General features: G+C 36.6%; 1 protein-coding gene across 5 annotated transcripts in view; it reads left to right on the top strand.

The window, feature by feature from the left end:
• Positions 1–9946: 9946 nt before the first annotated feature.
• LOC149829967 (aromatic aminotransferase ISS1-like) overlaps positions 9947–13967 on the top strand; it is a 165424-nt gene continuing 161403 nt past the window's right edge. The window contains exons 1-3 of one of the 5 annotated variants that reach the window (XM_090016191.1): positions 10085–10125; positions 10201–10280; positions 11318–11365. In XM_090016191.1, coding sequence (XP_089872317.1) covers positions 10218–10280; positions 11318–11365 — 111 coding nt within the window. In that variant the 5' untranslated portion in view covers positions 10085–10125; positions 10201–10217. The other 4 variants (XM_090016192.1, XM_090016194.1, XM_090016190.1 and 1 more) reach the window with 4 other exon arrangements.

The raw sequence follows: 13967 nt of genomic DNA, 5'->3' as shown, positions 1-13967 counted from the left end.
CAAACTTGTAAGTCGGATGCTCTGACTATCAAAAGAGAAATTGTTTCTCATCATCGCCATTGTCATTTTTCAGAATTTCAGGATTTTAAGATTCAGATTTCTATTTTTTATAGGTTTTAAAAGTTTACCTGTCAATTTTCTGTTATTTTAATTTCGTCAGAATTAGGGGTCTGATAATCCAATTTGTCCTCTGTAACCGTAGCTTCAATAACAAAACTGTAAAAAGAGGATCCGATTCTTTATTTGTTTGCAACATTCTCCTAAAATTTTAGAGATTTTAGTTGTTGTTTGCTATTTTTTTCTTAATTTTTGTGAAAACCTATCAGTTTGACTACAATCTCAAGGTCGCCGGATTCTGGCCTAGATTGCCGAAGTTGTAGCTCTCCGGCCATAGGTCAAATCCCAAGTCTGTAAAAGGAAAAAATCCTCCTCTAGTTGTCCTGTATCACCAGGCAGAATCTTGTAAATTTTTATGGAAAGATTAGTCTTTAAATCTGTTGTCATTAGGGAATGTAGACAAAATCATCCATTTTTAGGGGTTTTATTGAATTTCCAAATTAAATAATACCAAAAAAATTTGATTTTCATATTCCATTTCATTTCTAGGATTAAAATAGGTGTCCATGCCAAATTTGACTTGATTCTGAGATCAATTTCCGGCAAAATTCAGGCAAAATTCAGTGTTTTGTGATATTTTTGCATTTTTAAAGTTTTAGCATACATATAATCATATCATATCATCTTATGTATGATTTTATCTTCATTTATATTCATTTGAATTTCAAAATTCTTATTTTTACAAAAAATATTTCTAAAAACCCTGATTTCAAGGTCAGTCTTGTTATCAGGGGCATTTTAGTTATTTTCACCTCAATTTTGAATTTTCAAACTTTCATTTTTCATATTTTCATGCATACAATCATGTTATATCATCTTGTGTTTAAATTTATCTTCATTTAGATTTCAAAACTCTCATTTTTACAAAAATTATTTCTAAAAACCCTGATTTCAAGGCCATAGTCTTGCTATTAGGGGCATTTTGGTTATTTTCATCCTAATTTTGAATTTCGAAACTTTATTTTCGAATTTCCATGCATTTGCATCATTTATTTCTCATGTTTATATCAAGGAGGTATGGATTGGGTTTATATCTGGATAAAATCCGATAATTTCTTGATATTTTTGGATAAATCCAGATAAACCTACATATTTGTGCTAAATTGTTTTCTAGTTTTGCAGGGATATTCAAGTGGAAGCCTTTATTCTTGTATTTCTTTTTCTTATTCAATTCAATGTAATATCAAATGTAATATTGGAATGAGAGTTAAATTTCTGCATAGAATAGGGTGCATTGCATATATTTTGCTTTCATAAATTCTGATATTTGATGTATGACAATTCATTGCATTTTTCTGAAATCCACTATGGTTGACACAAATGGTACATGCACAAGCTCTTAGAGAGTTGACAAACTCGATAGAATTTGTATTTATGGCCATAGTCAGAATACGAATTAGACCCAGATTTGTCATCTTCGTATTAGCCACATTCAACCTACACTCTGAGGCTAACTTCAAAAATCCATTGCATTTCTCAAATGATTTTCTCATATTCCTCAAAAAATATTCTTCGAAGTTGCATTCATTCATTCACATTGGCTAATTTGCATCATGAAGTATTTCAAAAAGCCAAATCTTCTGTTATTACTTTATTTCAATAAAGAAATCGATTTTCTCATAAAGAATGTTCAGATTTTCCAAAAATCGATTTTCTCAAAATCTTTGAATCACATCTGAAATTGGTTTTCTCAGAATTCTCAAATCCGCTTTCATAAACTTATTTTAGTTCAGAAATCAATTTTCTCAAAAGAATAATCAGATTATTTCAGAAATCGATTTTCTCAAAATTTCAATTGTCCTGAGAATCTATTTTCCATTCAAAAGGAGATTTCTAAAGAATGTTATGATTTTGCAATGAATTCCTTTTCCAAGTATTCTCCAAATCTTTCTCATACATCAGAAGCAAACATCATCTTTCGATATATGCATTTTTCAAAAGCTTCATAGCACATACCTGATTCTCTGTGCATTTAGGAGATAAAACATAATTTAGATATTCGAGCTTAGCTGAGCACACATTGATCCTTGGTTCAATTACTTCTGGTAAAGGCGTCAGGAACGGTTGAACCTCGTACCGACTGACGAGTCTCATTCTACAAAATTTTCCCGCAAATTTATAAAATGGAGGCGAGTAATTTTCAAAACTAATTTTCAAAACTTTGGTCGAGTTTGACTCGCAGAATCATTTCTCTCTCGCACGGAGGGAGGGAAATTTTTTTCGATGATAACAGTGTTCTAAGTGTGGTCCAAGACTTCAGCATGCATCGTCCATCGCACTGTAAGTATACTTCACTTAGTAGTTTTAGTGTTTCCTGCTTGATTACTGCTTTGTTTAAGTCTTTCTGCATAGTTAGATATATGTTTGTTAGATGTCGTCGGACGCAGGTCATGAAAGGATTTTTGAAGCTCTGCACTACTTGATTCGTGGCGTAGAAGCCCTAGACCGGGCAATTCAACAAATAGTGCAAAGTGCTCAAGTGATTGCACATTCGGCACCTCTATGTGCAAGGTGTGAGCTGTATCATGTGGGTCAAATTTGTCCCCGTGAATTAAGCAAATTCCCTTAGTATGATCTTAGAGGGCATATTGAGATTGAGTGCCAGCGTAAACTGAGAGACAAAATTTGAAAGGGTAATGCTGAGACTGTAGAAGATGTGGCTTCAGAGACCGGTCCAGTACCGCTAGAAGTTGACCCCATGGGAGATTTACGCACTTTACCAAACTCTCCTCAGTACTCGCCAACATCATATTCATACCATGTTTTCCCTCAGTATATGCCAACTCCTCATCTTTCTCCAGTGCAGAATGAAGTCCCTGACGTAGGCCCTGAGATGGCTCGACGTACTCCACCGGATTTCCCTTAGTACACACCAACATCTCCTCCTCGTCCGAAGTGGAGATGGTGCAGGAACCGGAACAACTACCGAGATAGTTACACTAGTCAGAAATGAAGATGCTTGTTTGATTGTGAACATTTTGTGGAAACACTGAGTTAGTGTTTCGTTTTTGTTTTTCAACGTAGTTGGATATATTTTGTAACCTTGTCTTAGCAAAAGGGTATTTTGGGCTTGTTATGTAATGAAATGCATGAATCCTTTGCTTATGAATAGACTTTGTGTTTTTCGAAAGTTGTACTTTCTCTTATATGAGCTTTTCTTGTTCAAGATGGTGTGGTGAGGTCAATACAATGACCTGATGGAGTCTCTCAACAATCTGCAGAGATTGTTGGTCGTCAGGCAGAGACAATGCGTATCATGGGTGACCATTTACAACAGGCAACTCAGGGATGCGAGTCACCTACTTAGACTTCAGCTACCATAGTACCATATAAGCAGTTTATGAGCATGAACCCTCCATCTTTTGATAGAAAATCGACTCCTGAAGTGGAAGAAGATTGGGTCTGAGAGATCGAGCGGATCTTTCTCGTATTACAAGTCAGCGACGACCGAAAAGTAGACTTTGGAACATACAAACTTCAGAAAGATGTGAAAAGGTGGTGGGCGACAATCTTAGAAGTCAAATTTGCGAATAAAGCAATCACGTGGGAGCAATTTGTTGAAGTTTTCTATGTCATGTACTTCCCTACGCACGAGCAGAGCCGAAAGATGCAAGAGTTCCTAGACTTTCAGTAAGAGAGCTCCACACTAGCTAAATATGTTACAAAATTAAGAAGTCTGGAGGGCTATTGTCCTAACGTTTATGTTATCGAGAATGATCGAGCAATGGAGTTTGCTTGCGGGTTGAAGTCTACCCTCTGCACAAAAGTTTACACCTACGATACAAGATTAGGCTTTGGAGACGGCCACTCTTCTGGAGCAAGATTGGTATGAATTCCAGAAGGTGCAACAGTTCAGAGGGAACCAGCAGTTAGGCCAAAAGAGTTGGCCTAAAAAGAGACAATTTTAGAAGAACCTTGGTGGGAAGAAGTTTTATCCACCAACGAAGAAGTACCACCCTCAGGACAGCAACAACAACCATCGTTATTAGAACCGTCAGCACCAACCCCAAAAGAATCACATCTTAAAGCTGTAAAAAGAATTCAGTCAAATCCAAAAGAATCACATCTTAAAGTTGTAAAAAGAATAATGAGATATCTAAAAGACACAGTTAATTTTGGATTATTTTATTCAAAATCATCTACATTTGATTTAATCTCATACAGTAATGCTGACTTTGCTGGAAGTAAATCTGACAGAAAAAGCACAAGTGGAACATGTCATATGCTAGGGCACTCACTAGTTTTATTGTTCAGTAAGAAACAAAACTGTGTATCATTATCAACTATTGAAGCTGAATACATAGTTGCTAGCCTAGCTTGTACACAGGTCATCTGAATGAAACAAACTTTAAAAGATTTTGGTTTAAAATTCGAAAATACAACTATTTTATGTGATAACACCAGTGCTATAAATTTGTCTAAAAATCCTATTTTACACTCTCGAACTAAACACATTCAGATTTGACATCACTTTTTAAGAGAACAAGTCCTAAACAATGTAATCAAACTGGAATTTATACCCACTAATAAACAATTAGCAGACATTTTCACTAAACCTTTAAAAAATGAAGACTTTATAAGAATTATGAGAGAATTAGGAATATGTAAATTAAGTGATTTATAAAAATAATTCTTATGACTAATTAAAAAGAATAGTCTACTTGAGTTCACCTTCACAAAATATTAAAATATAATCTATACGTGACTTAACCAAAGAATAACAAGTAAAAATGATAAAAGCACTTTATGAGAAATATTGTTTTACAAATTTGTGTCATAATCGATTGCTTCCTCAAAAACTTGTTTAGAAATGACTATCTTAATCCCACTCAAGAATGTCGACTTGCTTAAAGTCTTTATTCTCTGTGTAGACATTAAGTAGCATACCATAAAGTATTTTGAGATTTGACCATTTACAAATTAAATGACTCAAAGCATTTATTGTACTTACACCCATTTAAGTAAAGAAGTGACGATTTCTAAATAAAATACTAAAGTACTAAATCATTAATTAGAATAAAAACAAAACTACATGATGGTTTATAATCCAACGTTCAATGTACTATAAGTCATTTATTATGAGAAATAGACTTTTTACATAAAATATATCATACCTAAAATACTACAACGACTAGTGTACCCCATACACTACTTTTATAGAAAGAAGACTTTTTCGAAAATCCATAAAGTGTTGTTTGAAATGACTTGACATCTCACATCCCAAAAAGACCATCATTTCAAAAAGGCAACGACTATTTTTCTAAAGCTATATAAACACAATCAAAAAATTTATTCAACAGGGACATGTGAGCTTACAACGAGAAAAAATCCTATTGATATTTGAAAAAAAGAGCCTAGAAAAAGAAAGAGAAAAAAAAAGAGAAAAAGTCAAGAATAGCTCTTTGACAAAGAGTATCTTTTGAGTGAAAAGAACAAAATATTGTGAGAATCCTTCATTCGTGCATTCATATCATTCTGAAGGTTCTATAGGAAGTATTGTAACTTTCTGTTATTCACTGTATTCCTTCTTTGTTTAAAAAAGTAGACCTCTGTGAAAGAGAGTGTGCCCCTTCTCAGTTGAGAGAAGAAGACCTTTATGAATAATGGTGTTTTCCTTCTTTGTTGAAAGAAGTAGACATCTGTGAAAGAGGGTGTTCCCCTTCTCTATTGAGAGAAGAAGACCTCTGAGGAAGAGGGTGTTGTACTATTTATCCGGTAACTCAGATGTTATAGTGGAAAGCTCAAGTGGTTTGCTTGGGGACTGGATGTAGGTCAGGGTTTTGACTGAACCAGTATAAACTTTGTGTTTTATGTGTTGTGACTTATTGCATTTCATTTTTAATTTATCAATCTTTTAAGAATTTCACTATTCACCCCCCCCCCCCCTCTAGTGGAATTTTACTTGCTTCCAATGTTTGTGTCCATAATTCTAACTTAGCATTAACCCCAGCTCTAGACTCATCAATCAAAACAATATCATCAGCAAACAACATACACCACGACACATTTTCTTGAATTGATCTCGTAAGCTCATCCATCACTATAGCAAATAGGAAAAGGATTAATGCAGATCCTTGATGTAACCCAACCGTTATAGGAAAATTGATTGTCACACCTCCACAAGTACGGACATTGGTTACTACTCCAATGTAACCAATGAATAACATAAACTAATAAAAATTATTTAGGTGTGAATTTACTTAAAAAATTTACATAATGAACAACCCAAGGACAACACCCAAAAAAATATTATGACTAAATCTAACATGATCCAATAATTAAAACCTTGTTTAGATGCTCCTTTCAAAAATGTTTTTATGAAAAACCCATGATTCATGTTAATGAAAGTCCCAATAAGCAACATTTCTCAATAAAAATATGTATGAACTGATCTGATATTGAAAATACACCTCTGAAGTAATATACAGTCTACATATGTATGTTTGGTGTATGTACACAACATAAACTACGTAAATCTTATATGAAATAATTGATAAATTGATTAACTAAAAAAAATCGGATGATCTGATAGTCTCACCGCCACCACCTTGATGTAATATGCAGGGTTAATAGCTTATCAAGCCACACACCATACCTCCTAGGGCGTGTATAATAGAGGAAGATGAAAAAGAAAACAAAAAAGAAGAAAATAAAAGATAGAGAGAGGAAAGAGAGAAGAAAAAAAAACTAAGAAGGTGAGAGTGATAGGGGGTTCATATAGCCCTCTCTCCTTAGTTTCCTTCTTTTGTTAGGTTTTCAAAAGAAATGAAACTCTCTCCTCAAAAAATGTGTGGGAGGGGAAGAGTCTTAGACTATGCAACTTTCCACTTATTTCTAGATTTCTCTCTTATTTTTAATTTTTTTTCTTCCTTTGTTTCTTTATTTCTTTGTTTTTATTTTATTTCCTAAGTGTGTGAGCGTGCCAAGTGGCATCCTTATATTAAATCTGGAATTTGGTTAGGTCTCTCTCCTCACCAAAAAATGTGTGAAGAGTGAGAGCCTAAGAAAATTATAAGATTATGTTGTGCCACCTAGGCAAGACAATAAAATATATATGTGTATAATATAAGTAATTTAGCTATTTCATAAAATACTTTAAAAAATATTATTTGAATACATAAATATTTCTAAGAGAGAGAGAGCGAGAGGAGCATCCCACCCTAATCCCTTAACCAATTAGGCTATTTTAAAATTTTGGTACCACATTAATTCTCCTAATTAAACTCTAATCAATTTATTAATTAAAATCTAACTTGTTGGAGCTCCATTACTACATGGATATTGGTGGGGTCCACAAAGGCATGTCACCTTATAGATCCAACACCAAAACCAAATGAAATAAAACTTTTAAATTTAAAAGTTTAATTTATATCTATTTCAAATTACCCTTTTTATTAAATGATCATTAAATTAGTTTTTAATTAAAATTCGCTATTTATTTCTTATTTAGTCTAAAATTTAAAATTTTACAATTATTTTTATAATGTTCTTCATAACATGAGACTTAACTTCATAATAATTCGAAATCAAGAAAAACAAAAAATTCTAAAATTCTAAAAAAATAAAAAATTGCACTCATGTCACATATGCACATAAAGTTCATCATTTATTTATTTTAATTATGAAAGAAAAATCTCGAATTTTACACTAAAAACCGAAATCACTTTTTTTACTAAAGTCTATGAGAATCAAACAAAACCTGTTTTCTATTTTCTCAATTTAGATCTATTCTAATTTTGTTTTGGATTTAATCTGAATCCCTATAGAGAACGTATCAATGGACCAATAGGAAAATGTAGAGAAAACAGAAACAACAAGAAATAAGGACAAAATTACCTAAAGAAGTTTGTAATCGGAAAAGCATGATGAGAATTCAAATTTTGAACTTCTCGATCTCGAAGCTATACTTTGGATTTAATTTTGTCTTGACAACTGAAACTAAGATGTCTACTTCAAAAATCTCATGTAATTTCAGTCACAAAGGTGTTCTATTGGTCTTCAAGTGTGTAACATAGTCTCTTCTTGGTAATAAAAAAGAAAAGCACAATTCTTCTAGGATTAGAAATCCAAGTCTGTATGTATGTAGATTCTTGTTTGGATTTTGGATATGTACCTGAAATCATGATAAAGTTTCCACCTTTTTTGCATTCTTTTCCTAAAATCCTGCATTTCTATAGTATGTTGCAGTGTAGTGAGAGGCGTACGTCTCAGTACCTGAAGCGTACGCCTCAGAGGCGAAGCACACGCTCAAGGTACTGAGGCATTGCAGTGAGGCGTTTCAGGCTTGAAACGCACGCTTCACTCATGTGAAGCGCACACTTCAAGTCGAAATGAGCTTCACTTCTTAAGCGTATGCATCTGTGTAGTCCCTGCAAACCATCGCTTTCCTGCCAAAATCTGCCATCGGGGACGACGACGAGCAGGTTGGCGCCGTTGTCAATGGGCTCGAACCACTTGCGGGAGAGCCAAGTTCGTAGAAGGTGAGATGCTTCTGAGCGTCGATGGTAGCATGGTCGAAGGGGTCCTGGTCGGCTTCGGAGTAGTCGAGCTCGATGGCGGCAAAGACGGAGTTGTCATAGCCGACGACAACGATGGAGTAGACGAGGGTGTGGGACTTGTGAGCCTTGAGAGGGGAAAAGATGGTGAGGCAGGCAGTGGTGTCGCGGTTGAGGACGTATACGAGCTTCTGCTTCTCGCAAGCGCCGATCATGACGGTGCGACCCTAGGGGTCGACGACAAGGAACTGGTCGGGGACGATTCGGCGACAGCCGGACTTGCCGAAGGTCTCCTGGTGGACCTTGTCGAAGGCGTTGGACTATTTGTTGTACTCGAGGATGACGATGCGGCCGGAGTCGGACCCAACAACGATGTAACTGGGCGAGGGAGCGGACGACGCTGAAGACCTCGACGGAGAGGAGGGTCTGGAGCTTGCAAGTGTCGTCAGGGCGGAGGAGCTCCAGCACCTTTCCCCTCGCCACCATGATCTCTTGCGTCTTTCCACCCATGGAGCTGCCATGCGTCGTGCACACCACCCCAGTCGCCCGCTCAGATACATCCTTCCTTGATCCCCTTTACCGTCCCAAGACCACATTCACTTTACTCCCTCCTTTTCTTCTTCTTCGTTCTCTGTTTCTTTTTAGGGTTTCTTTTTTCTTTTCTTTAGGGAAGAAGAGGATTTTGCCGTTGCTTCCTATGAGAGAGAGAGAGAGAGAGAGAGAGAGAGAGAGAGAGAGAGAGAGAGAGAGATGAGGATGCCCTAGGGGTCGGGGACTGGGGTGAAAATGGATCGGGTTTGATTGGACCCTGATTGATCATGAAGCTTAGGCTCCAACGCCTCGATGCTTACGCCTCGCTTCATAACATGCTCAACGCCTGGCTTAGCCTCATCTCATTTAACAACCTTGGTATGTTGTTGCTTGTCCATGTTACCATCTTTGGACAGAACCAAAGTTGGGTTTGTTTGGTTTGACGTTTAATTAGGAGAGGAGTTGGTGTGTTTGGTGCTTCATTCTTTTGTAAGATGGTTTGGGGGCGATAGAGTTTCGTAGAGTACTAAAAAGATGCGGCATTGAGTTGGTGGTGGAGGCAAGGTTTTCTCTTCTGTTTGGTTTACGTTATCTTTGCAGCTGTTGTAAATATGCTGTGGCAAATTAGTGGGTGGGATGAGGTCAAATTTGGAGAGAGAGAGAGAGAGAGTCAAAAAGCACTTGCGTCTCAATTCTTCCGAGAGAGAGAGAGAGAGGGTCAAATGGTGCTTGCGTTTCACACCTCAAGAGTTTTTAAATGGTTTTGAGTGGCTGAAGTTGCTGGGGGGTTTCCGTTCTTTTCACGCATCGGTGTCGTGATCAGGGGTAGGTGGTTGCCATTGTTTTGGATTTACTAGTCCTTTTTGTTTTCCACTTTCCTTTTTACTTCCTTTGCCCAGAGATTCCTCTAAGTTCCATTTCACTGCGGGGCTTCGACAGCCACCTTATTAGAGTCTCTCTCTCTCTCTCTGTTGCTTATAGGGTAAGCTAAATGCTTTGCTATTTTGATCTCTCTCTCTCTTTCTCTGGCGTTTAACATTCACCCAATCTGTAGCAGCTCTCAGTGTGGTCGGGATGGCAACATACGCAAATCTAGCAAAGAGGGCTCTAGAGACCGAAACTCCAGTCATGGTCCAGGTCTGCCATCGTCAACTATAGACACTATGCCTCTGTTAGACAATTTTAATGGCAAAGACTACTAATTTCTTACTTTGGGTGCTTTGGTGTTTTATTCCTGATTCTTGTGTCATCTGATAAGAACGATAACGTTTCAGCTCTTACCATCTCGAGAAAATAGGCATGCCCATTCCTGGTGGCATAGAAAAGCTCATCATTGGCAAAGAATATGCTGAATTTCTTGCTTTTCTTGGTATTTTAATATGCCTCCTTTTGTCATTTTTTTTAGACGTCTCTCTCTTCGTGTGACCAAAAACGGAAAATTTTCTTTGGCTCTCATGAATATCAAGATGGCTGAATATCTGCTGGTCATTCTCACTTGCACCTCCCTCACTAACCACGGCACCCACTGCCATGTTATGGCCACCAACATCCCTTATTATATCTGCAACATCAATCTGACCCTCTACTTCCACAGGCCCAAATCAGCCTCCATGATGTCCAAATCCTGCAAAGCATGCATAAACACACATCCATAGCGGTTCGAGAAATAGCCTAATGAAATTTAGGGAATGCAAAGCCTAACGTAGAATTACGCTTAAAAGGTCAAGCATGCATGTTTGGATCAAAATTTTGACATGTTAGGAACAGAAACATGCGTGAACTTAGACACATCCAAACATACACTTAGGATTGAAACGAGGAAGCAAATACACATCTAAGCATGCTTAGGAATCAAAAAGTAAAAAATGCACCTGCGAGAACAAACATAAGTAACTGAAATAAACTTAGGAAAACACATGCAGGAGAAAATGGGACCATTTGCATGTATAGGCTACTTCAACAAATCAAAAACCTAGCTTATAAAGCCCCTGGTGAACCTAGCAGACAGTTCAGGAGCCAGCACTCGATTTCCCCTTAAGAGTCCTTTGGTATCTAAGTAGTGCCTGTCTTCCTGAAAAGCCCCTAGTGATTCCTTCACATCTAACCTAAGAAATTCTTCCTTCCTTTACAAATTCTTTTCTGTTGCATAAAGTATTTTTACATTATTCCTACAGATACAACAATTGATACGGGGAATCAAGGGTGCAATCTCACTAGCACAGGTATGTAGGGAATTATCCAAGTCATTATATCTTTTTGCATTTTCAAAAAATGAATTTTTGTTTGATTTCCTTTAGTTGAAAATCTATTTGGTCAGAAAGCTTTTAATGCGTATATCAAATTTGTGACAAATACTCGAGTTGACATGTACATTGGATTGCTTTTCATGAAACACAATGTTCGTGACCTAATGTATTAACCAAGATAAAAGAGACCTTCATATTGGTGCTTTCTGATGCAAATTGTTTGGGTCTAATTTTAATTAAGAAAACAGGATATATAATAGCATCTTATTAGTCATTTGATCTGGTAGCTGCATAAAATACTTCTCAACCACTTATTTAGTGTGCAGAAGCATTACACAACATATTGTGATTGCCCTTTCCAGTCTGTAATCTTTGATCATTATACTAGTCTCAATCATGAGTAGAACATAAGCTAATATGAAATTTAGCTTGTGTGCTTCAGGGTATCACATCATCAGTTCATACTTGGAATTCTGAGAAAATCCTGAAACAGTCTGCTGAACGAGTGTCAATATTCTTTTTCACGCTTTAGCTAAAAGGAAAATAGACAGTCACTTAAAAAAGATGGAAGAGAAGGGAATTCTTTGGGTTCTGAATCTTCTGATTGTCTCAATAACGTGTCACAGGATTGTTTATTTTGTCTTTTAAAGATGAGCAGGAAATATCATTAAAGAAGATAAAATATATATGTGAAATGTAATTATTGGCTCTGTTTGGGAGCTGGGCGGTGGTTGGGTTTTGAGGAGTTAAAAGTGAAAACCCTCAATTCGTGGAATTGGCAGGTACTACCTCTAGGAGGTGGTACTTGACAGCTTCACTTTTGGGTGCAAATACAAAAGAGTAAGTGCTATAACTGCTTTCTCAAGTCCTCAAATGCCTGCTCAATGTCTTTCTTCTGAACAATCATTGGCAGAGGTGTTTGGACAAATTCCAATTCAATTCTTCAATTTCCAACCCAGCTGCTGGTTACCAAACAAAGCCTCAATCTTAATTTGATGTAAGAAAATTTTAGAAAAGTAACGTGTGTCTCTACAGGCTGACTTGCTAGTTGACATATTTGAATATGGATGATCTGCATGCTCTGATCTTGTTTGCCATAAGCATGTGGATAGAGCAGCCATGAGGCTGCACTTAAATTCTAGCTTTAGATACTACTGGCTCACCACAGTCAGCAGTTTCAGAAATTGTCTCTGTTTTGCCGAATTTATCCAATCGTTCTAAGCGAATGAGTTTCGGGTTCTGGCAAATGGTACTAAGGTCCTCTGCCCAAGCAAAAATAAAAAACTTTTAGGAAAAGTCACAGATTCTTGTAGATAGTCAAAGCCATAGTCAAAGTATTAACAGTCACATTTTCCCATCCATGAACACCTATTCTGCTTGTAAATCTCCAGCCAACATATTAGCAAGGGAAATTTAAAAAAGTTGCACTTTTCAAGGGCCTGACACCCGAACCATCCGAACAATTGCCTTCGGACTTTGGAGTTGGTCTGTCAGTCATCGGACAATAGATCCTTTCTGCAATTCAATAAACTATTATCACTACTAAGGAGCAGATTAATTTCACACTTTTTACCAACACCATAAATTGTCTCTTTCTAAATCTGACCCAACTGCAGATGGCGGGTTTCTCAAGCTGGTCCAATTTTGGCCACCCAAGAATGTGAAATAATTGCAAGAGAGGCCTGTTAAAATGTAATCTGTAATATATATATATTATATTATTATATTTTCTTTTATTATTTTTCTTTATTTTCTTTTTTAGCATCTAGTTCAATAGAAACTAGATATTTGATCCAGTCAAGTTCCTGTTGGAACTTGACTGTGCAAATAGCTGTTGGACTGTAGTCCAACAGCTATAATAAATGCTGTTGGACTACAGTCCAACAGCTATAATAATAAATGTTGTTGGACTGTAGTCCAACAGCTATATTAAGAGACGTTGGAATCCAACGTCTCTTTTGGAGAGCTCAAAATGAGCTCTCCTCTCTCCCACTTTTTTGTATATATAGGGGTGAACCCCTTCAATGTAAATAACCATGCTTCTTAAGCATTTTGTTCATGAATAAAGTATTATTTATTTTTCAAGTGTTCTTCCTTTTATACCCTTTCAAGGGTCATGCTTGTAGTGTCTCCAATAGACACTTGTTTGTGAGTTATTTGTGCATTTGTTGAAGACCACCATTTCATTACATGGTATCAAAGCTACGAAATCCTTAGATCTTGAAGTGCTTCCGCCTCGATTTCCGTGCCACATTTACAAAAGGTGTTTCATCACCTTGTTCTTGGCTTAAGAAGATTTGTTTGAAGAAAGGCGAACTTGTGCTACAAAAAAAATTTGGTTTTGTATCATCTCTTATTCTTTTGTCTACTCTTTTTCTTTTCTTTTTATTTTTCCCTCTCCTCTTATTTATTCGTCTCTTACCCTTGTAAAAGATGGATGACAATGATAAGATCACCATCATTCCTATGAAGCTAAATGATACTAACTATGTAATGTGGGCTTCGATTATGAAGCACCACATTTGGGGAAAAGGTTTATGGGGTATAGTGGATGGTTTCGATTTGGAACCTAAACTAT

Source organism: Nuphar pumila, chromosome 8, assembly GCF_984573655.1.
Source record: "Nuphar pumila chromosome 8, dmNupPumi1.hap1.1, whole genome shotgun sequence".
NCBI lineage: Eukaryota > Viridiplantae > Streptophyta > Magnoliopsida > Nymphaeales > Nymphaeaceae > Nuphar > Nuphar pumila.
The sequence above is the reverse complement of the archived record's forward strand: the minus strand, read 5'-3'. Positions and strand labels throughout refer to the sequence as shown.